The following is a 22,951-nucleotide window of genomic DNA, read 5'->3' on the forward strand; positions in this document are numbered from 1 at the left end:
TCTTATTCTGTGTGTGCCCTCCAATAACAGCTATACAGTCTCTAATTCAATGTCTGCCCTCCAATCACAGCTATAGAGTCTCTAATTCTGTGTGTGCCCTCCAATCACAGCTATAGAGTCTCTAATTCTGTGTGTGCCCTCCAATCACAGCTATAGAGTCTCTAATTCTGTGTGTGCCCTCCAATCACAGCTATAGAGTCTCTAATTCTGTGTTTACCCTTCCATCACATAGAGTCTCTAATTCTGGTGTGCTCTCCAATCACAGCTATAGAGTCTCTAATTCTGTGTGTGCCCTCCAATCACAGCTATAGAGTCTCTAATTCTGTGTGTGCCCTCCCATCACAGCTATACAGTCTCTAATTCTGTGTGTGCCCTCCAATCACAGCTATAGAGTCTCTAATTCTGTGTGTGCCCTCCAATCACAGCTATAGAGTCTCTAATTCTGTGTGTGCCCTCCAATCACAGCTATAGAGTCTCTAATCTTTGTGTGCCCTCTCTGTGTGTGCCCAGCTATAGAGTCTCTAATTCTGTGTGTGCCCTCCAATCACAGCTATAGAGTCTCTAATTCTGTGTGTGCCCTCCAATCACAGCTATAGAGTCTCTAATTCTGTGTGTGCCCTCCAATCACAGCTATAGAGTCTCTAATTCTGTGTGTGCCCTCCAATCACAGCTATAGAGTCTCTAATTCTATGTGTGCCCTCCAATCACAGCTATAGAGTCTCTAATTCTGTGTGTGCCCTCCAATCACAGCTATAGAGTCTCTAATTCTGTGTGTGCCCTCCAATCACAGCTATAGAGTCTCTAATTCTGTGTGTGCCCTCCAATCACAGCTATAGAGTCTCTAATTCTGTGTGTGCCCTCCAATCACAGCTATAGAGTCTCTAATTCTGTGTGTGCCCTCCAATCACAGCTATAGAGTCTCTAATTCTGTGTGTGCCCTCCCATCACAGCTATAGAGTCTCTAATTCTGTGTGTGCCCTCCAATCACAGCTATAGAGTCTCTAATTCTGTGTGTGCCCTCCAATCACAGCTATAGAGTCTCTAATTCTGTGTGTGCCCTCCAATCACAGCTATAGAGTCTCTAAATCTGGGTTTACTCTTCCATTACAGCTATAGAGTCTCTCTTTCTGTGCGTGCCCTCCAATCACAGCTATAGAGTCTCTAATTCTGTGTGTGCCCTCCAATCACAGCTATAGAGTCTCTAATTCTATGTGTGCCCTCCAATCACAGCTATAGAGTCTCTAATTCAATGTGTGCCCTCCAATCACAGCTATAGAGTCTCTAATTCTATGTGTGCCCTCCAATCACAGCTATAGAGTCTCTAATTCTGTGTGTGCCCTCCAATCACAGCTATAGAGTCTCTAATTCTGTGTGTGCCCTCCAATCACAGCTATAGAGTCTCTAATTCTGTGTGTGCCCTCCAATCACAGCTATAGAGTCTCTAATTCTGTGTGTGCCCTCCAATCACAGCTATAGAGTCTCTAATTCTGTGTGTGCCCTCCAATCACAGCTATAGAGTCTCTAATTCTGTGTGTGCCCTCCAATCACAGCTATAGAGTCTCTAATTCTATGTGTGCCCTCCAATCACAGCTATAGAGTCTCTAATTCTATGTGTGCCCTCCAATCACAGCTATAGAGTCTCTAATTCTATGTGTGCCCTCCAATCACAGCTATAGAGTCTCTAATTCTGTGTGTGCCCTCCAATCACAGCTATAGAGTCTCTAATTCTGTGTGTGCCCTCCAATCACAGCTATAGAGTCTCTAATTCTATGTGTGCCCTCCAATCACAGCTATAGAGTCTCTAATTCTGTGTGTGTCCTCCAATCACAGCTATAGAGTCTCTAATTCTGTGTGTGCCCTCCAATCACAGCTATAGAGTCTCTAATTCTGTGTGTGCCCTCCAATCACAGCTATAGAGTCTCTAATTCTATGTGTGCCCTCCCATCACAGCTATAGAGTCTCTAATTCTGTGTGTGCCCTCCAATCACAGCTATAGAGTCTCTAATTCTGTGTGTGCCCTCCAATCACAGCTATAGAGTCTCTAATTCTGTGTGTGCCCTCCAATCACAGCTATAGAGTCTCTAATTCTGTGTGTGCCCTCCAATCACAGCTATATAGTCTCTAATTCTGTGTGTGCCCTCCAATCACAGCTATAGAGTCTCTAATTCTGTGTGTGCCCTCCCATCACAGCTATAGAGTCTCTAATTCTGTGTGTGCCCTCCAATCACAGCTATAGAGTCTCTAATTCTGTGTGTGCCCTCCAATCACAGCTATAGAGTCTCTAATTCTGTGTGTGCCCTCCAATCACAGCTATAGAGTCTCTAATTCTGTGTGTGCCCTCCAATCACAGCTATAGAGTCTCTAATTCTGTGTGTGCCCTCCAATCACAGCTATAGAGTCTCTAATTCTGTGTGTGCCCTCCAATCACAGCTATAGAGTCTCTAATTCTGTGTGTGCCCTCCAATCACAGCTATAGAGTCTCTAATTCTGTGTGTGCCCTCCAATCACAGCTATAGAGTCTCTAATTCTATGTGTGCCCTCCAATCACAGCTATAGAGTCTCTAATTCTGTGTGTGCCCTCCAATCACAGCTATAGAGTCTCTAATTCTATATGTGGCCTCCAATCACAGCTATAGAGTCTCTAATATCGTGAGTGCCCTTCCATCACATCTATTGAGTCTCTAATTCTATGTGTGCCCTCCAATCACAGCTATAGAGTCTCTAATTCTATGTGTGCCCTCCAATCACAGCTATAGAGTCTCTAATTCTGTGTGTGCCCTCCAATCACAGCTATAGAGTCTCTAATTCTGTGTGTGCCCTCCAATCACAGCTATAGAGTCTCTAATTCTGTGTGTGCCCTCCAATCACAGCTATAGAGTCTCTAATTCTATGTGTGCCCTCCAATCACAGCTATAGAGTCTCTAATTCTGTGTGTGCCCTCCAATCACAGCTATAGAGTCTCTAATTCTATGTGTGCCCTCCCAAAACAGCTATAGAATCTCTAATTCCATGTGTGCCCTCCAATCACAGCTAAAGAGTCTCTAATTCTTTGTGTGCCCTCCAATCACAGCTATAGAGTCTCTAATTCTGTGTGTGCCCTCCAATCACAGCTATAGAGTCTCTAATTCTGTGTGTGCCCTCCCATCACAGCTATAGAGTCTCTAATTCTGTGTTTTCCCTCCAATCACAGCTATAGAGTCTCTAATTCTGTGTGTGCCCTCCAATCACAGCTATAGAGTCTCTAATTCTGTGTGTGCCCTCCAATCACAGCTATAGAGTCTCTAATTCTGTGTGTGCCCTCCAATCACAGCTATAGAGTCTCTAATTCTGTGTGTGCCCTCCAATCACAGCTATAGAGTCTCTAATTCTGTGTGTGCCCTCCAATCACAGCTATAGAGTCTCTAATTCTGTGTGTGCCCTCCAATCACAGCTATAGAGTCTCTAATTCTATGTGTGCCCTTCCAATCACAGCTATAGAGTCTCTAATTCTGTGTGTGCCCTCCAATCACAGCTATAGAGTCTCTAATTCTGTGTGTGCCCTCCAATCACAGCTATAGAGTCTCTAATTCTGTGTGTGCCCTCCAATCACAGCTATAGAGTCTCTAATTCTGTGTGTGCCCTCCAATCACAGCTATAGAGTCTCTAATTCTGTGTGTGCCCTCCAATCACAGCTATAGAGTCTCTAATTCTATGTGTGCCCTCCAATCACAGATGATCACTTTCTACAATTTAACGATTCGGTCAAGATTCCTTTCTTAAACTTGTAAACACTTTAGACGAAACTGCTGGTACATCAGATTCATTGAGCTGAAGGCTTCGGCGCTTTTGCAGCTTCGAGGAAGGTCATGGAGACATGAGACGAAGGTAGGGTAAGTTTGCCTTTATCGGGAAAACAAGGGCGAAACAAATCAACATGTGACACTTTACTATTACTATTACTTTATCTTTAAAGTTTATCTATCTTGATGTTATAGAACACATTCATGTATTATATCCGAATGAAAATTGATAATTATTGATTGTCTAAAAAATAATAATTGAGGAGAGAAGTGGTAGATCCCTGGAACAGTAATGTAGACAGAAAGCAAGCTGCTCCACGAGAAACAAAATATTAAGAACAACAACTCATTAAGAATCATGCAAGTTTAGGAACTGGAAGAGATGGCATCACACATAGATTGTTACCTACTTTATTGACCTAGGTCCACAGTCAGAGAGATTGGCAGATCTTGAAGGAGACAATAACCGAGTGTACCCATACTTATTTCTGAAACCTATTATCTGTCAATAGTCTATGTGTGTGTACTTACTCGCACAGTTTGGCACTAATGCTGCCAGTTCCGTTTAATTCAGGTCCTAGGTGTGCGATATAATCGGAACACTTTTCAACTTCATTGAGGTCGCAAATCATCTCTTTTCCTGTTTCGCCTGTTTTGAGAGAAGTATAACATTTTACTGTGTCATTATCGGAAATGCAGATCAATTATATATCGTATACAGTGTTCAGATCTTATCATAACTAACCAGAGACAGTGTTTAGATCTTATCATAACTTACCAGAGACAGTGTTTAGATCTTATCATAACTAACCAGATACAGTGTTTAGATCTTATCATAACTAACCAGAGACAGTGTTCAGATCTTATCATAACTAACCAGAGACAGTGTTCAGATCTTATCATAACTAACCAGAGACAGTGTTCAGATCTTATCATAACTAACCAGATACAGTGTTCAGATCTTATCATAACTAACCATATACAGTGTTCAGATCTTATCATAACTAACCAGATACAGTGTTCAGATCTTATCATAACTAAACAGGCACAGTGTTCAGATCTTACACAATTAGCTATGGCGTTACATTATGACGTCACAATGAAAACTCCGTCATAGCATTATTTGTCTTTTTCCATGATGATACAACTTACTCTATCTGATGAACAAAATCTGTAATTACCCCAGCCTCTGCTTAAGAGATGACATTGTGCTTTAAATCTGATGTATACCAATGGTATACTATACTTTTTCTGATGTTTGATATGGCTTCAGTTTATATGTATGTCATATATAAATAAACAGCAGTGTTGTTGCTTAATTATCACTGTGTTAACCAATCGTTTGTGCAAGAGGTGGAGGAAAACAGTCAACCATATGTAGGCATCTAGAATAATGGATATTCTACCAGAGCGTATAGACTTTTGGTCACAACTGAGGCTTCACTCTCGTCCTAAGTACAAGGCATGATGATTCATATTTCAGGCGCCATGTCAATGATGGAAATCATTTGGACAACAAAAGAAAAAGATGAGTGATGAAGTTACGAACACGAAACTTAATCATCTTTTTCCCCAGGTTGAGATCCCTATCTCGCCTCAAAAGGGAGGAATGATTCTATCACTCTATGTATTCAAGGCACATAGTCTGACCTATACCCGGAGCTGATGGTGGAATCTGATGTTATCACACCTTGCAGTTTTTAATACATATTTTGAATCTCCATCAATGGATTCCTGATTAAAAATTCAAATGATGAAGATTGTTGTTCCTTGCAACTCTGTCCGTTCCAAAAAGATACTTTTTGCAGCAGGTTTGCTTACTAAATCAATCAAAACATGATTCCAGAACAAAGCAATTCTGATGTCTGGACGCACATCATAATTTTAACTACATTAATGACAGAAAAGGGGAAATCTGAAACCGAAAGTATCCATTCTATAGCCCAAAAACGTTTAGAATTTTACCATTAATGTATTAAGTATATAGATACGTTTGAACCTATCAGGGCAGCCTTCTTTACCCGATACCAGATATGCGGTTATCGCTGTCTCTGCCGGTATTGTAGTGTATACATATGGTACTAACTTTAGTCTGCCTGTTGGTTTCGTTGTTGTATACTTCGTTCTCATTTGAGAATGTGACATTACTAACTTGTATTAACCAAGATTTACATGGCGGTTGTCGGCGATGAAGCAGAAGACGCTTACTCTTCCGGTACAGCTGGCCATATTCTCATCGCAATTTTTCAGGAGTCCCCGTGTAAATCTTTCATTTGTTCATTTTTTTGCTCTAGTTTTATGGAATATGAGTTTGGATTATGACGATGTTGCCATATTTGTGATTTTTTTTTTTTTTTTAACAAATAAGGTGACAAACCTGTATCTGTATCTGGTGTAAACGGATCACATCTGACACTTGCAGTCTCGCTTTGTCCACATGTATTTATGGCCAGGACTGCGAACGGACACTCTGCCATATTTTCTTCCTGGCCGGAACAAGACACATCAGCCAGCACTATAGGGCTATTGCCTTTACCATAATGAGATCCGAGAACGGGTTCCCCTCCACTGGAGACAAAATAATCTGGGATTAGTCATACCGATTGTTATGCTTTATACAATTTTTTACTTTGAAAAAACAAATTAACAGAAAACAATATATAACCTTGAATAAAATCTTACATAGCGATAGATCACTAAAACTACCCACGATAGATCACTAAAACTACCCACGATAGATCACTAAAGCTACCCACGATAGATCACTAAAGCTACCCACGATAGATCACTAAAACTTGTTTACTACCCACGATAGATCACTAAAACTTGTTTACTACCCACGCACTACTAGTATCTTAATTTCACTTACCTTAGAAATGATCCATATCATTGTTGACGATGTGGATACACTACTGATCACCACAGAACCGCCATACCGTGCCTTACTATAAACTTTATTTATTTTACAACAATTGCGAAACAAGTTATTTCAACTTATACTAATAACTCTTGTTGGCCCGGATGTAAGCGCGCGAGGGTTCTTATTGTGGGAGGGAACCGGAATACCAGGGGAAAACCCACGTTGTCGGGCAGGTACCCCATCCGTTCCAGGAGTCGAACCCGGGACGGCTAGGTGAAAGGCGAGTGCGTTACCACTACGCCACCCTACCTCCCGTGCCTTATTTATTGGTATCCCTCTCTGATAGACCCGCTGTAAACAGCAGTAGTCTTTTCTCCATGTTGTAATGGATAGAGTGGAGAGTAGTCAGAAGTGCTGTGATGATGATAATGTGAGATAACCCCAGAGAATTTGAAGTATAACCCTAATGCTAGCACAATTAAGATAACACACGCCGAGCCCCGACTGCGTGTTGAAAAGTCGTGCACGTAGTGTGGCAGGTGTTTTGAGGATTTCGTAACCACGTTTACGAGTAACCGTATAGTACCACAGTATCAGTATTTGCTATTTCTCTACTGTTTATGATATACTACCATACAATAAAGAACCTGTTTTAATGTGATACATGCCATCATAATAATTACTAGGATAATGTACTTCACTAATAAATCATGCAAGATAAAAAAAAAACAGAATATATGTATGACAATCTCTTAATATAAGTAATATGTTTGTCACACAGATGACCAGTATTTTTCCCTGGTCAGCTTTCTGATCTAATGGTACTCACAGAAACGACATATTTCTATCTGAGCCAACATACATTAGATCATTTGTCCTGCTTTAGAAGGAAAATCAACATTTGGTAAGGAGGGAAAAGGAAACTTTTGTCTATATTTTTACAGACTTCACAGATAGTTTCTAAATTGTAAGGCATTTGTTCTATGGCAACTAAATCTTATATGTAATGTGGATCTACACGTGCCTGTGTTTTCTGAATTTTATATCTGAACTAAAGACGAAGAAACTAACCTTTTCAGAACACCTTTTTTGTCTTTCCTTTTCGTTCGTGTAGATCTATTTTCCAGTCATAATGTGTCCCCGTTACACATATTTTTAGTTTGATTCAAGATTGAAGACGCCAGTAATTTTGGTTGGTTTTTTTCCTTAATCTACATGATGCCCCTTTCTATATAAAATCAAAAGTTCTATGTAAATCTATTTAACAATAAACATTATTTTGTTTTTTTGTTCTGCAGATAATGTGAAAAAATCATCTAGCATGAATCATATTTACTAGCCAGAAGCGGTTGTCACTATGTGACGGAATAGGTGTAGTCTGGATAGCTCAACCCGTTTATACCTTTCAGTCTGACTGGAAACTGAAGTACAAACTACGGTCGTCTTGGTGAAATGCTATCCAACCAACCGTTTCTATATATAGGCATACCTGAATCCTATTTCTCTGCAGACGACCACGGCGTCCTTCACATCCCAGTGATCGTCACAAACATGACCCCACTCATGGTTGTGGTACATTTCTACTCGTCCCTCGTTTGGTGTTGTACCGCCAACCAGACGAATATTTCCTAAACAGATGTTTTAATGTTCACATTACCACTGAAAAAATTAATTAGGAACTGACAAGATTGAAAAATTAAATCCGGATTTGAAAAAATTAATACGGGCATGAAAAAATAGATTTGGAATTGAAAACATAAATCCGGAATTGAAAAAAAAATAAATCCGACACTGACAAAATAAATTCAGGAGTGAAAAATTAAATCCGGAATTGAAAAATTGATCCAGACCTGAAAAAATAGATTAGGGATTGCAAAAATGAATCCGGGACGACAAATGTTTTCTTGTATTTGAAAACTGTCCTTTTTCGAAGTATGTGAAGAATGCAGCCATCCAAATCGTGGCTGATGTAGTACTGGTGATGTTATCAACATGTCAAATAACGTAGGATTGTACAACGTATATTTAAGGGAAAAAAACAGTTTGGTGAGGAGAAGCACGCCTTAGCTGATTAATAAGTTTCTTCCCCGATGAGTTTAAGACAATGCATTTTACCATGAAATCATAACCTTCCTCGTTTTGCTGATGTCGTTCTTGCAACTTAACCATTTTAAAATCAATTTGCCTTTCTTCTTAAACATTCATTACTACGTTTTACATGAAAGGCTTGGTTTCCTTTTTTCTGTAAAAAACTGACTTATTTTGTGTCTCCCTTGTATAATAAAGGGACATATTTCTATTTCTTTTAAGTTGTACCTTCTATCAGCAATTGAAAACGTATGGACCATTAACAGACCATAGGCAGTACTATATGATGTACACTAAATGATTTTCAAACTAATAATAAAGTAGTAGCCATTTTTTCTCATTTGTCTATCTAATGAATCCTTGTAACACATTATCTCCATTTCTCTCCTAGTCGTCATCAATTGCATTTTCACGCCATTAAAATATGTGTTTGAACACTGAACGATATGAAAAAGGAAGAAATAACTATCTTTCTTAATTTTAAACTTATTACTTATATACGAAGATTCCAGTAATCCTGACAGTTCGCTTAGGCCCTGCTTGTATTTCATCTGAACACGGAACGCGTAGGAATATGTTGGAAGTAGTCCAGTGATTGTTACTACCCTGGTCTCCGCAGATACTTGTATGTGATTCCATTGGTCCATTGGCGTGCCAGCTATAGTAGTGTAGTACACATTAATGCTTAACAAGTCTTTGCGATGACCAACATCGTCCCAGGTCAGTCTAACTGTGTCCATAGGTAGACGTAACAATCGCAAGCTTTTCGGCAGTGGGAAGTCTGGAGTAAAAATATTTTGTTTAGTTCTGTCTGTTCGTAACCTAGTATTTTGAACAATTCTATTTCTTAGTCGTAATACCTATTTCACAATATTGCTAATAGGAAGAATTTATCATTTATTTATCATACCTATCAATACCATGACTGTCCTTGATTATGTGATCATTTCGATAAATTTCAAACATTGTCCCTATAGATAGTAAATATCTTTACCTTTACCAAGAAATCTTAAAACGACAAACGTAAGGTTTTAAATTATGTCATCTCGTCCAGGATTGAAACTCAAGTAAGATAGTCGTGCGAGATTTCTGAATTGGAAATTTTGCTGGATATGTAATTTCTGGAAGGGTGCATTGTGTTAACAAAACCTTATGAAAAGTATTGTATTAATGCCTCTCAAAACCACATCACATCTTTAAGTATAAATCGAAAAATAAATATATCATTAGCAAAACAGTCGGGATCGGTGTTGTGGTGTTTGACTTACCTGTCGGGTTCGGTGTTTTGGTATTTGATTTACCTGTCGGGTTCGGCATTGTGGTATTTGACTACCCTGTCGGGTTCGTTGTTGTGGTATTTGACTTACCTGTCGGGTTCGGCGTTGTGGTTTTTGACTGACTGGAGGATTCGGTTGTAGTCGTATTTAATGGTTTAGTCCTGTCACACTTTATAGATACCTGCCAGTCATTAGTGGACTCACAAGGTCCGGAATACCTTACACTATATGTACAGTCCTCAAGACGCTCCTCTGTTCCATTACACACAACATTCTGTATCCACCTGGTGTCGTAACTTGCGCCAAAGTAATGCTTCATAGGCCATACTATGCCTCTGTTGACAACAAAACACAGATTATATTTAAATTTCGACATTGGATTTTCTTCAGCCACCTAAGTTTAAAATTCAGGCCATTAATATCACTGACAAGGCCTAAAAGGACGAAACAGCTGATATGTTTGGCGCTATGGTATCTTATCTCTCATGTTCATCAACAAACCCTTTTAATTCATGGTTTTATTATTCGTTTAACTATTGAAGTGAAATGCATACAAATGTGATATTGTTAGGTAGATTCTATTAGCGATATTTGCACCAAAAGCAGTATTGGGACAAGAATAAAACAAATAATATTATATTTGTTGTTGACCAAAATTGATAACAAAACTATGATGAGCTGCATTAGTTGAACAGTTAACGGTAAACTGATTGTTGATAATGTTACCGACAAGTCCGGTTCTGTATAATACTGGAAGTGACGTCCGAGTTAGCAAAAGTTACAGGATATCAACAGACAACAAACACGTGTGTCAAGTTGTCACAACATAAATAGATAATGTAACATTCTGAGTTGCTATGGTGTTATATCAATAGACCTGTTGAAAACAAGCCACCAATTGGGGATGGCAGCCGCCATTTTGTTATTGGTGAAGTGATTTAGGTATTATTGTGATATTCTTCCAGTGGAAAGTGAAGATGTATGTCAGTATGATACTTACTCGTATCCAAGTTGACGACATACGACCACAGAGCTTGTCGGGTAATCAAAATCACCATCACAAACCACATTCCATTGACCGTCATGATAAAGTTCTAAACGGCCCTCGTGGTCGGTTGTCCCTCCCAATAAACGGATGTCCCCTGTAATGCACATCTCTCTCTTATCATTGTCTGATTATGGTGAGGTTATTTCTTTGTCACACAAATTATTCAGACATTTGAAATTTTTCCGAGTCAAACAAGTAATTCGAACAATGAAGTTATTCGGACAGCGAATTTTTTTCACAGTAGTTATGCGGAAAAATCGTGGAATATTATTCTTAGACAATGTTGTCGGACAGATGATGACGTACTGGTAAATTGTGTGGCTAAGAAAAGTACTTCATATGCTTGAAACTGAAATATTTTCTTGACGTAAAGAAAATTTTAAGTATTAGCATTGTGAAAATGTGATAAGCCAGGTTGTTATACATGAAGAATTGTTACGGTTTTTTTTACCTTCATTGCCAAATTGTTCCGTCCCCGTATCACAAACGACACCAACCTGCCCATTAGCACGATCATAGCACGATTCATCGGTTCTTTCGCTGTATCTACAGTCGGCAAGACGCTCTTCTGTCCCTCGACAAATAACATCGTCAATCCAGTAAGAAACGTTACTATCACCAAAGTATTGAGGGGGATGCGTTCCGCCTCTGTAAACAACAGAGCAGCACATTCCTAAATAACAAGAATCTGACAAAACAGTTGTTTTAACTCTATTTCATATATATACAAATGTCCTGATGTAGAACAATGATCGACAACTCTGTAACATCTCATTATTCAAACATGCATGTTGGCATAACCGACGCCATCTTGATACGGAGAAATACCTATAACCTAGTTGATGTGGTGACATACCTGTAACCTAGTTGGTGTGGTGACATACCTATAACCTAGTTGATGTGGTGACATACCTATAACCTAGTTGGTGTGGTGACATACCTGTAACCTAGTTGACGTGGTGACATACCTATAACCTAGTTGATGTGGTGACATAGCGGTAGCCTAGTTGGTGTGGTGACATACCTGTAACCTAGTTGATGTGGTGACATACCTGTAACCTAGTTGATGTGGTGACATATCTGTAACCTAGTTGGTGTGGTGACATAGCTATAACCTAGTTGATGTGGTGACATACCTGTAACCTAGTTGGTGTGGTGACATAGCTATAACCTAGTTGATGTGGTGACATACCTGTAACCTAGTTGATGTGGTGACATAGCGGTAGCCTAGTTGGTGTGGTGACATACCGGTAACCTAGTTGACGTGGTGACATACCTATAACCTAGTTGGTGTGGTGACATACCTGTAACCTAGTTGACGTGGTGACATACCTATAACCTAGTTGATGTGGTGACATACCTGTAACCTAGTTGATGTGGTGACATAGCGGTAGCCTAGTTGGTGTGGTGACATTCCTGTAACCTAGTTGATGTGGTGACATACCTGTAACCTAGTTGATGTGGTGACATATCTGTAACCTAGTTGGTGTGGTGACATAGCTATAACCTAGTTGATGTGGTGACATACCTGTAACCTAGTTGATGTGGTGACATAGCGGTAGCCTAGTTGGTGTGGTGACATACCGGTAACCTAGTTGATGTGGTGACATAGCGGTAGCCTAGTTGGTGTGGTGACATACCTGTAACCTAGTTGATGTGGTGACATACCTGTAACCTAGTTGATGTGGTGACATATCTGTAACCTAGTTGATGTGGTGACATACCTGTAACCTAGTTGATGTGGTGACATACCTGTAACCTAGTTGATGTGGTGACATACCTGTCAGCTAGTTGACGTAGTGACATACCGGAAACCTAGTTGATGTGGTGACATACCTGTAACCTAGTTGACGTGGTGACATACCTGTAACCAAGTTGATATGGTGACATACCGGTAACCTAGTTGGTGTGGTGACATACCTGTAACCTAGTTGACGTGGTGACATACCTGTAACCTAGTTGATGTGATGACATACCTGTAACCTAGTTGACGTGGTGACATACCTATAACCTAGTTGATGTGGTGACATACCTGTAACCTAGTTGGTGTGGTGACATACCTGTAACCTAACTCGTGACAGACGACTACAGTGTTAGTTTCGTGAAACCAATCGTCATCACAGACTGCTCCCCACAGTCCAGCGTGGTAAATCTCTAACCGCCCCTCTGCGTCGGACGATCCCCCCACCAGACGAATGTCTCCTGCACATAGACTCAGCATGATATTATCAGTACACTAGTTTTTTAAAATCATTTTGGCCCTGTCTGTACGCTTATCGGTTTGTGATTATGCTATGTATGCAGGATTGTTATTAAACCTATTTCATAATCACCATTTTTCAAAGAAAAATGCTGTTAGCCTCTCTATCAATCGCGATTGAAGTTTTATGGAATATTTTAACTCCACGAATAAACATATTGTAACCATACCAAGCATTCCATCTGACAAACATCTACCCATTAGTTTATATATAGGATAAATAAAATAGCCACAGACGGATCTTATAAAGGGAGCGATACAAAAATCTCTTCAACGAAAGAATGACCATTAAGCATGCATCTGTCCGTAGTAAACAGTTAACATTAACCATACATCTGTCCGTAGTAAACAGTAAATATTAACCATGCATCTGTCCGTAGTAAACAGTAAACATTAACCATGCATCTGTCCGTAGTAAACAGTAAACAGTAACCATACACCTGTCCGTAGTAAACAGTAAACAGTAACCATACACCTGTCCGTAGTAAACAGTAAACATTAACCATACACCTGTCCGTAGTAAACAGTAAACAGTAACCATACACCTGTCCGTAGTAAACAGTAAACATTAACCATACATCTGTCCGTAGTAAACAGTAAACAGTAACCATACACCTGTCCGTAGTAAACAGTAAACATTAACCATACATCTGTCCGTAGTAAACAGTAAACAGTAACCATACACCTGTCCGTAGTAAACAGTAAACATTAACTATACATCTGTCCGTAGTAAACAGTAAACATTAACCATACACCTGTCCGTAGTAAACAGTAAACATTAACCATACATCTGTCCGTAGTAAACAGTAAACATTAACCATACACCTGTCCGTAGTAAACAGTAAACATTAACCATACATCTGTCCGTAGTAAACAGTAAACATTAACCATACACCTGTCCGTAGTAAACAGTAAACATTAACCATACATCTGTCCGTAGTAAACAGTAAACATTAACCATACATCTGTCCGTAGTAAACAGTAAACATTAACCATACATCTGTCCGTAGTAAACAGTAAACATTAACCATACATCTGTCCGTAGTAAACAGTAAACATTAACCATACATCTGTCCGTAGTAAACAGTAAACATTAACCATACATCTGTCCGTAGTAAACAGTAAACATTAACTATACATCTGTCCGTAGTAAACAGTAAACATTAACCATACATCTGTCCGTAGTAAACAGTAAACATTAACCATACACCTGTCCGTAGTAAACAGTAAACATTAACCATACATCTGTCCGTAGTAAACAGTAAACAGTAACCATACACCTGTCCGTAGTAAACAGTAAACATTAACCATGCATCTGTCCGTAGTAAACAGTAAACATTAACCATGCATCTGTCAGTAGTAAACAGTAAACATTAACCATACATCTGTCCGTAGTAAACAGTAAACATTAACCATACATCTGTCAGTAGTAAACAGTAAACAGTAACCATACACCTGTCCGTAGTAAACAGTAAACATTAACCAACAGTAAACAGTAAACATTAACCATACATCTGTCCGTAGTAAACAGTAAACATTAACCATACCTCTGTCAGTCGTTATCAGTAAACTTGTACGTTTCACAGTTGTGTTGTAAACAGTAAATATTAACCATACATCTGTCCGTAGTAAACAGTAAACATTAACCATGCATCTGTCCGTAGTAAACAGTAAACATTAACCATGCATCTGTCAGTAGTAAACAGTAAACATTAACTATACATCTGTCCGTAGTAAACAGTAAACATTAACCATACATCTGTCCGTAGTAAACAGTAAACATTAACCATACATCTGTCCGTAGTAAACAGTAAACATTAACCATACATCTGTCCGTAGTAAACAGTAAACATTAACCATACATCTGTCCGTAGTAAACAGTAAACATTAACCATACATCTGTCCGTAGTAAACAGTAAACATTAACCATACATCTGTCCGTAGTAAACAGTAAACATTAACCATACATCTGTCCGTAGTAAACAGTAAACATTAACCATACATCTGTCCGTAGTAAACAGTAAACATTAACCATACATCTGTCCGTAGTAAACAGTAAACATTAACTATACATCTGTCCGTAGTAAACAGTAAACATTAACTATACATCTGTCCGTAGTAAACAGTAAACAGTAACCATACATCTGTCCGTAGTAAACAGTAAACATTAACTATACATCTGTCCGTAGTAAACAGTAACCATGCATCTGTCCGTAGTAAACAGTAAACATTAACTATACATCTGTCCGTAGTAAACAGTAAACATTAACCATACATCTGTCCGTAGTAAACAGTAAACATTAACTATACATCTGTCCGTAGTAAACAGTAAACAGTAACCATACATCTGTCCGTAGTAAACAGTAAACAGTAACCATACATCTGTCCGTAGTAAACAGTAAACAGTAACCATGCATCTGTCCGTAGTAAACAGTAAACATTAACTATACATCTGTCCGTAGTAAACAGTAAACATTAACTATACATCTGTCCGTAGTAAACAGTAAACAGTAACCATACATCTGTCCGTAGTAAACAGTAAACATTAACTATACATCTGTCCGTAGTAAACAGTAAACAGTAACCATACAACTGTCCGTAGTAAACAGTAAACATTAACCATACATCTGTCCGTAGTAAACAGTAAACATTAACCATACATCTGTCCGTAGTAAACAGTAAACATTAACTATACATCTGTCCGTAGTAAACAGTAAACATTAACCATACATCTGTCCGTAGTAAACAGTAAACATTAACCATACATCTGTCCGTAGTAAACAGTAAACATTAACCATACATCCAGTAAACAGTAAACATTAACTATACATCTGTCCGTAAACAGTAAACAGTAAACAGTAACAGTAAACAGTAACCATACACCTGTCCGTAGTGAACAGTAAACATTAACTATACATCTGTCCGTAGTAAACAGTAAACATTAACCATACATCTGTCCGTAGTAAACAGTAAACATTAACTATACATCTGTCCGTAGTAAACAGTAAACATTAACTATACATCTGTCCGTAGTAAACAGTAAACAGTAACCATACACCTGTCCGTAGTGAACAGTAAACATTAACCATACATCTGTCCGTAGTGAACAGTAAACATTACTCACATGGTACCGATTATAGTACTGTTAAGGAGACAAACACTGAGCATATATAATTATCAAACAGAGTATACCTTCCACTGCCGAGGAACTGGTACTTGTTGTTGGAATAGTCGATTCGGGGTTGTGGATCATTGTGGTGACACTTGTTGGGGAAAACGCGGAAGACGATCTGTGAGGAACTTTGGTGATATTTGTTGGTGGAATGGAAGATGGTTTTTGCGGAACTTGAGTGATTTCTGTTGATGGAATTGTAGATGGTCCGTAGTGCTTACAAACCACACCCACATCCTCTTCATGGGCACAATCATGTTCGCCCCAGCCATCAAATATACAATCTTGTAATACAGTAGAATTCTGGTCACATTTGACGCCATCCATCCATATCGGACCTTTCCCTTTACCATATGGAGCTTTACTTAACAAATGTCCGAATTTGCTGATTCAAAAGAAATAAACAAAATGTTGCTGTAAAATCAAAGCTACAACAATCACATTACATTACACTGCATATTGTTCAATGATCGCCATACCATCTCTATAACATAATATCACCTCGTCAACAAGATCAATGATCACCATACCATCTATATAACATAATATCACCTCGTCAACAAGAACAGATTGATTTATCAGAATTTTGGGACGAAAAATATCTATATCTTATAACAACGTGACTTACCTATATCCTTATTGTTTACATTGTAACAACGTGACTTACCTATACTCAAATGTTTACATTGTAACAACGTGACTTACCTATATCTCAATTGTTTACATTGTAACAACGTGACTTACCTATATCTCAATTGTTTACATTGTAACAACGTGACTTACCTATATCCTAATTGTTTACATTGTAACAACGTGACTTACCTATACTCAAATGTTTACATTGTAACAACGTGACTTACCTATATCTCAATTGTTTACATTGTAACAACGTGACTTACCTATATCTCAATTGTTTACATTGTAATAACGTGACTTACCTATATCCTAATTGTTTACATTGTAACAACGTGACTTACCTATATCTCAATTGTTTACATTGTAACAACGTGACTTACCTATATCTCAATTGTTTACATTGTAACAACGTGACTTACCTATACATGTACTCCAAATGTTTACATTGTAACAACGTGACTTACCTATATCTCAATTGTTTACATTGTAACAACGTGACTTACCTATATCTCAATTGTTTACATTGTAACAACGTGACTTACCTATACATGTACTCCAAATGTTTACATTGTAACAACGTGACTTACCTATATCTCAATTGTTTACATTGTAACAACGTGACTTACCTATACCCCAAATGTTTACATTGTAACAACGTGACTTACCTATATCTCAATTGTTAACATTGTAACAACGTGACTTACCTATATCCTAATTGTTAACATTGTAACAACGTGACTTACCTATATCCTAATTGTTTACATTGTAACAACGTGACGAACCTATATCCTTATTGTTTACATTGTAACAACGTGACTTACTTATACCCCAAATGTTTACATTGTAACAACGTGACTTACTTTTATCCTAATTGTTTACATTGTAACAACGTGACTTACCTATATCCTAATTGTTTACATTGTAACAACGTGACTTACCTGTACCCTAATTGTTTACATTGTAACAACGTGACTTACCTATACCCCAAATGTTTACATTGTAACAACGTGACGTACCTATAGCCTAATTGTTTACATTGTAACAACGTGACTTACCTATACCCCAAATGTTTACATTGTAACAACGTGACATACCTGTACCCTAATTGTTTACATTGTAACAACGTGACTTACCTATATCCTAATTGTTTACACACCAAGTTTCCGTTGTTCTCGCTGTTCTGCTGCCAACCATCATCACACACAGTGCCCCACTCACCAGCGTGGTATATTTCCAATCTACCTTCATACTTTGTAGAACCATTCACCAACCTAATTGCTCCTTCTACAACGAATGTATCATAAAAAAAACTATTCGCTTTTTTCTTCATATCACAAACTTGATTTAGATGCCCATGTTGACAGCCCTTTGTGAGCCTTGTGTCTGTATAAAAGCTGAACAACCCCTTGCAGACATGACAAAGACTGTTGCTGATTGACAAATGCACTTAAAGACAAAATTTACTAGATTGAAGGAAAATGTTGTGGAGTATTGTCGAATACCTGGTATAAGACGAATTAAGTCAGACTCCGTATTCCCCATGACCAGGTATATAACCTTTTACTCTAAGAAATAAATAGAAATACATAAAAAAAACTTTATATTTCATAAAGTTTTGATATAAATAAAATAAATCTTACAAGTCTACTGCTGACACAAGGAGTTATATATACATTATTTATAGGACAATGATCAGAGAGAGGGTTAAATAACTCCTGATGTGACCTCAACGTTATCATGATATATTACTATGGTATACTATTAAAGTAACAAAGTACCTAATTCCAAACCAATTCCAGTTTGGCAACATGATGGTATATATTCCGGAATGAATGTGAAAAGGTATGCGATCGCCGGATTCTCCTTTTTCCTCGAACGGTTAAGACCCCTCGCGTGCTTCCATCCGAGCTAACAACAGTGATCGTTGTAACGAAATTGTTGTGAAAATATTTTAAAATTTGAAATGGGTGTAGAATGTCGATAATTAAGCCTGTTTGACTAAACTATATCACCTACCAGGACATCCCACACCATGTTATATTTTCCTTGACTAAACTATATCACCTACCAGGACATCCCACACCATGTTATATTTTCCTTGACTAAACTATATCACCTACCAGGACATCCCACACCATGTGATATTTTCCGTGACTAAACTATATCACCTACCAGGACCCCCCACCCACCCCCCCCCCCCCCACACCATGTTATATTTTCCGTGACTAAACTATATCACCTACCAGGACATCCCACACCATGTTATATTTTCCGTGACTAAACTATATCACCTGCCAGGACATCCCACACCATGTTATATTTTCCGTGACTAAACTATATCACCTACCAGGACATCCCACACCATGTTATATTTTCCTTGACTAAACTATATCACCTACCAGGACATCCCACACCATGTTATATTTTCCGTGACTAAACTGTATCACCTACCAGGACATCCCACACCATGTTATATTTTCCGTGACTAAACTGTATCACCTACCAGGACATCCCACACCATGTTATATTTTCCTTGACTAAACTGTATCACCTACCAGGACATCCCACACCATGTTATATTTTCCTTGACTAAACTGTATCACCTACCAGGACATCCCACACCATGTTATATTTTCCTTGACTAAACTATATCACCTACCAGGACATCCCACACCATGTTATATTTTCCGTGACTAAACTATATCACCTACCAGGACCCCCCACACCATGTTATATTTTCCTTGACTAAACTGTATCACCTACCAGGACATCCCACACCGTGTGATATTTTCCTTGACTAAACTATATCACCTACCAGGACATTCCACACCATGTTATATTTTCCGTGACTAAACTATATCACCTACCAGGACATCCCACACCATGTTATATTTTCCGTGACTAAACTATATCACCTACCAGGACATCCCACACCATGTTATATTTTCCGTGACTAAACTATATCACCTACCAGGACATCCCACACCATGTTATATTTTTTCAGAAAAAAAATTACGTTTTCTTTGTTTTGACCATCAACATTTAAACCATTCTATGATGCATTTTATTGAACAATTAGTCATATATAGCAACTATTACTAGATGCACTGACAGATGTCATCGGTGGGGAATTCTGACGTCATAATGGTCAAGAGATGGACGAAATGTCTTAAATCACACACCTTTCTGATTCGTGTGATTGTAGTGATATGTATATCGGTGTCACTCCTTGCCCAACGTGGCACTGACATTCAAAAACGGATACGCAGATGGAAGGACGAAATATATTATGCTTAGGTCAGGGAAAATGTTTATATCTATGAAGAAATGAATGTCAGTCGTCTCTTGTTGTTTATGTGTTTAAGTGGTTGAAGCATCTATAAGGTGGTCAAGTGGACATATTTTATATACAGGAAAACGTTCTGTGTGTGATAACGATGTTGGTAGACTATACGTTTGTACTATTGTTTTAGATAAATATACGGTGACACTTGAGCATTGTTAGTCCAAATTGTACGAGTCGGGATGTCTAGGGAAGGTATTTTTATATGAAATGTCTATTGTACTAGAACCTAGAACGGTTTCCTCAATATCGGCATTGCTCAGTTCTTTATTATAGTAGATCTGAAATCCAAGCCCTGCTCAATTAGTTTTTATTTCGACTGTATCATGTTTTTCTTGCTTGGTGTAAGCCCTATCAACCATATGTTTACAGAAAGACGTGTTCTAATCCTCACAGATTTTACCTATCGAAATCCCGTGTAGTAAAGGTATGATTGTTCTGTAGCATTTATCGTCTCATATCACTGTGGTGATGAAACCTGCGGGGGAAATTAACATGAGAGGAAAACTAACTATTCTATGGAAGTCCACATATTTGGACAGGGGACCATTGTCCAAGTCCAAAGTTAATAGTCGAAATCCAGTTGTACTTGTAAAACACAAGTGCATTACAACCTACTGGTAAGATGTTCTTAAAAATATTTAAACATCTTTATAAAGTATAATGAGGACATATCTTTTATTAAATGCGAACTGTAGAAAATACATGGTGAGCTGATAAGAAAATAACTTTAATGGAATAGTACCTCTCTTTAGACTTACCTGTTGGAATTGTGGCACTTGGTAAGGTTGTACTGTTGCTTTTACCGCCGATTGTGCCGGAAATAACAAACACCATTTCATCGAGTCGTACCATCTCGTTTGAAAATGATTGTAGAGAGTCGAATAAACCGCCCAACTGCTGGTGCTGTGCAAACTCTTTGTTTTCTAATTCAGAAAAGCACATTGTCTCGAAATCGGCATGTTTTGACGACAGCGCATTGACGTCCGATCTTAGGTTTTGCATGCTTTCCACAAGCTGCTGCATTTCCTCCGTTACATTGTCTCTTTTTTCTTCTTCCACCTTATCATCAGCGATCTCTCTCCTAAGTCTCGCTTTGATTTCACTTTCCATGATCTTAAAAGCGCTTTCCAATTCTTTCTCTACGAGTGTAAACCCTGATTCATACACATCGTTCCAACTGGCTAAAGTATTCACGACGTCCTCACTGTAACCACTCTGCGGTTCACACTTGATGTCAGGCATCAATAGCATCAGACAAAGAGTAACAATAACGGACCATCGTCCTGCCATCGTGGATCATGTCCCGAACTATGGTTGATGATACGCACACTGCGGAAGTAAACAGCCTCTGAAAGGATATGCGTGTGAGAACCTCTGATACTTAACGTCGCTGAAAATTTCCAGAATTACACACTCTCAATTGAAGTGGTTACCATATTTGTAAAATTGTCATTAATAGAATTGCAAATCAGTTGTCCGCTTTCAGTATTAAGATTAATCAAAAGTAGGTAAAGTCTGGTTCTAAGCCAGGATATTCGTAATATACTAAAAGGATACAGAAACGCAGGGTGAACTTTAAACCAGAAATTAAGTATGATATCGGGGTTCATTTAAAACGAAATTTTGTATACTTACAGATAAATTAAAGCTTAAAAATTCCCATAGTCTGTATTTTGCATCTGACAATTGGTTTAGAGGTACTAACGATTAAATTGAATGGACCCGTAGGATTTTGAAATTCAAATTGAACTGAGTCATCAATATCTTGTGTGTCCGCCGTTTGCTGTGGTCACGGCCCTTATTCTTCTGGTCATAGAGTTCATGAGAGCGTTAATCCGTCTTATGGGGATGTTGTCACACTCTTCAATCAGAGCTCTGGTCAATTGCTCTCGAGTAGCAGGGGGTGGCTGGCGCTTTCGAACCTGTCTATCCAACTGGTCCCAAAGATGCTCGATCGGGGACAAATCAGGGCTATATGGCGGCCAATCTAGTGGTTGAATGTTGTTGTTAGCCAGAAAGACTTGGCAAATCCTTGCTACGTGGGGCCTAGCATTATTCTGCTGGAGGGTTAGATTATGCTGCTGTAAGATAGGGATAATATGGGGTCGGAGGATCTCATCTCTATACTTAGCTGCTGTTAAATTGCCATCAATAACAACCAAGTGTGATTTTAACCCGTGTGAGATTCCTTACCACACCATTACTGAACAGCCCCCAAACCTATCCCTCTCTACAACGCAAGCGTCCGTAAAACGTTCGCCACGACGTCGGTAGACACGTTGACGGCCGTCAGATCGATAAAGACAGAATCGAGACTCGTCCGTGAAGAAAACTTGTCTCCACTGCCTCATTGGAAACCGTTGTGGAGCATGTGCAGCGACCCAGGCCATACGACGCTGACGTCGAGCAGGGGTAAGGTGTGGACCTACGTAGGGGCGACGTGCTCTTACACCAACTTCTCGTAATCGATTCCTTACAGTTTTTT

General features: G+C 38.7%; 1 protein-coding gene across 1 annotated transcript; it reads right to left on the reverse strand.

Moving 5' to 3' along the window:
- Positions 1 to 3,719: 3,719 nt before the first annotated feature.
- Positions 3,720 to 21,790, reverse strand: LOC132561263 (deleted in malignant brain tumors 1 protein-like). The gene is made up of 12 exons (XM_060225991.1): positions 21,225 to 21,790; positions 18,254 to 18,404; positions 16,505 to 16,869; positions 13,113 to 13,254; positions 11,504 to 11,700; positions 11,005 to 11,146; positions 10,095 to 10,339; positions 9,221 to 9,508; positions 8,129 to 8,267; positions 6,157 to 6,347; positions 4,311 to 4,428; positions 3,720 to 3,879 (listed from the first exon to the last, which is right to left on the reverse strand). Exons 1-12 carry the CDS (start codon positions 21,754 to 21,756, stop codon positions 3,756 to 3,758), a joined length of 2,634 nt encoding a protein of 877 aa, XP_060081974.1. The 5' UTR covers positions 21,757 to 21,790; the 3' UTR covers positions 3,720 to 3,755.
- Positions 21,791 to 22,951: the final 1,161 nt, after the last annotated feature.

Source organism: Ylistrum balloti, unplaced genomic scaffold (assembly GCF_031769215.1).
Source record: "Ylistrum balloti isolate Yb309-2 unplaced genomic scaffold, AGI_CSIRO_Ybal_v1 Utg371186, whole genome shotgun sequence".
Taxonomy (NCBI): Eukaryota; Metazoa; Mollusca; class Bivalvia; order Pectinida; family Pectinidae; genus Ylistrum; species Ylistrum balloti.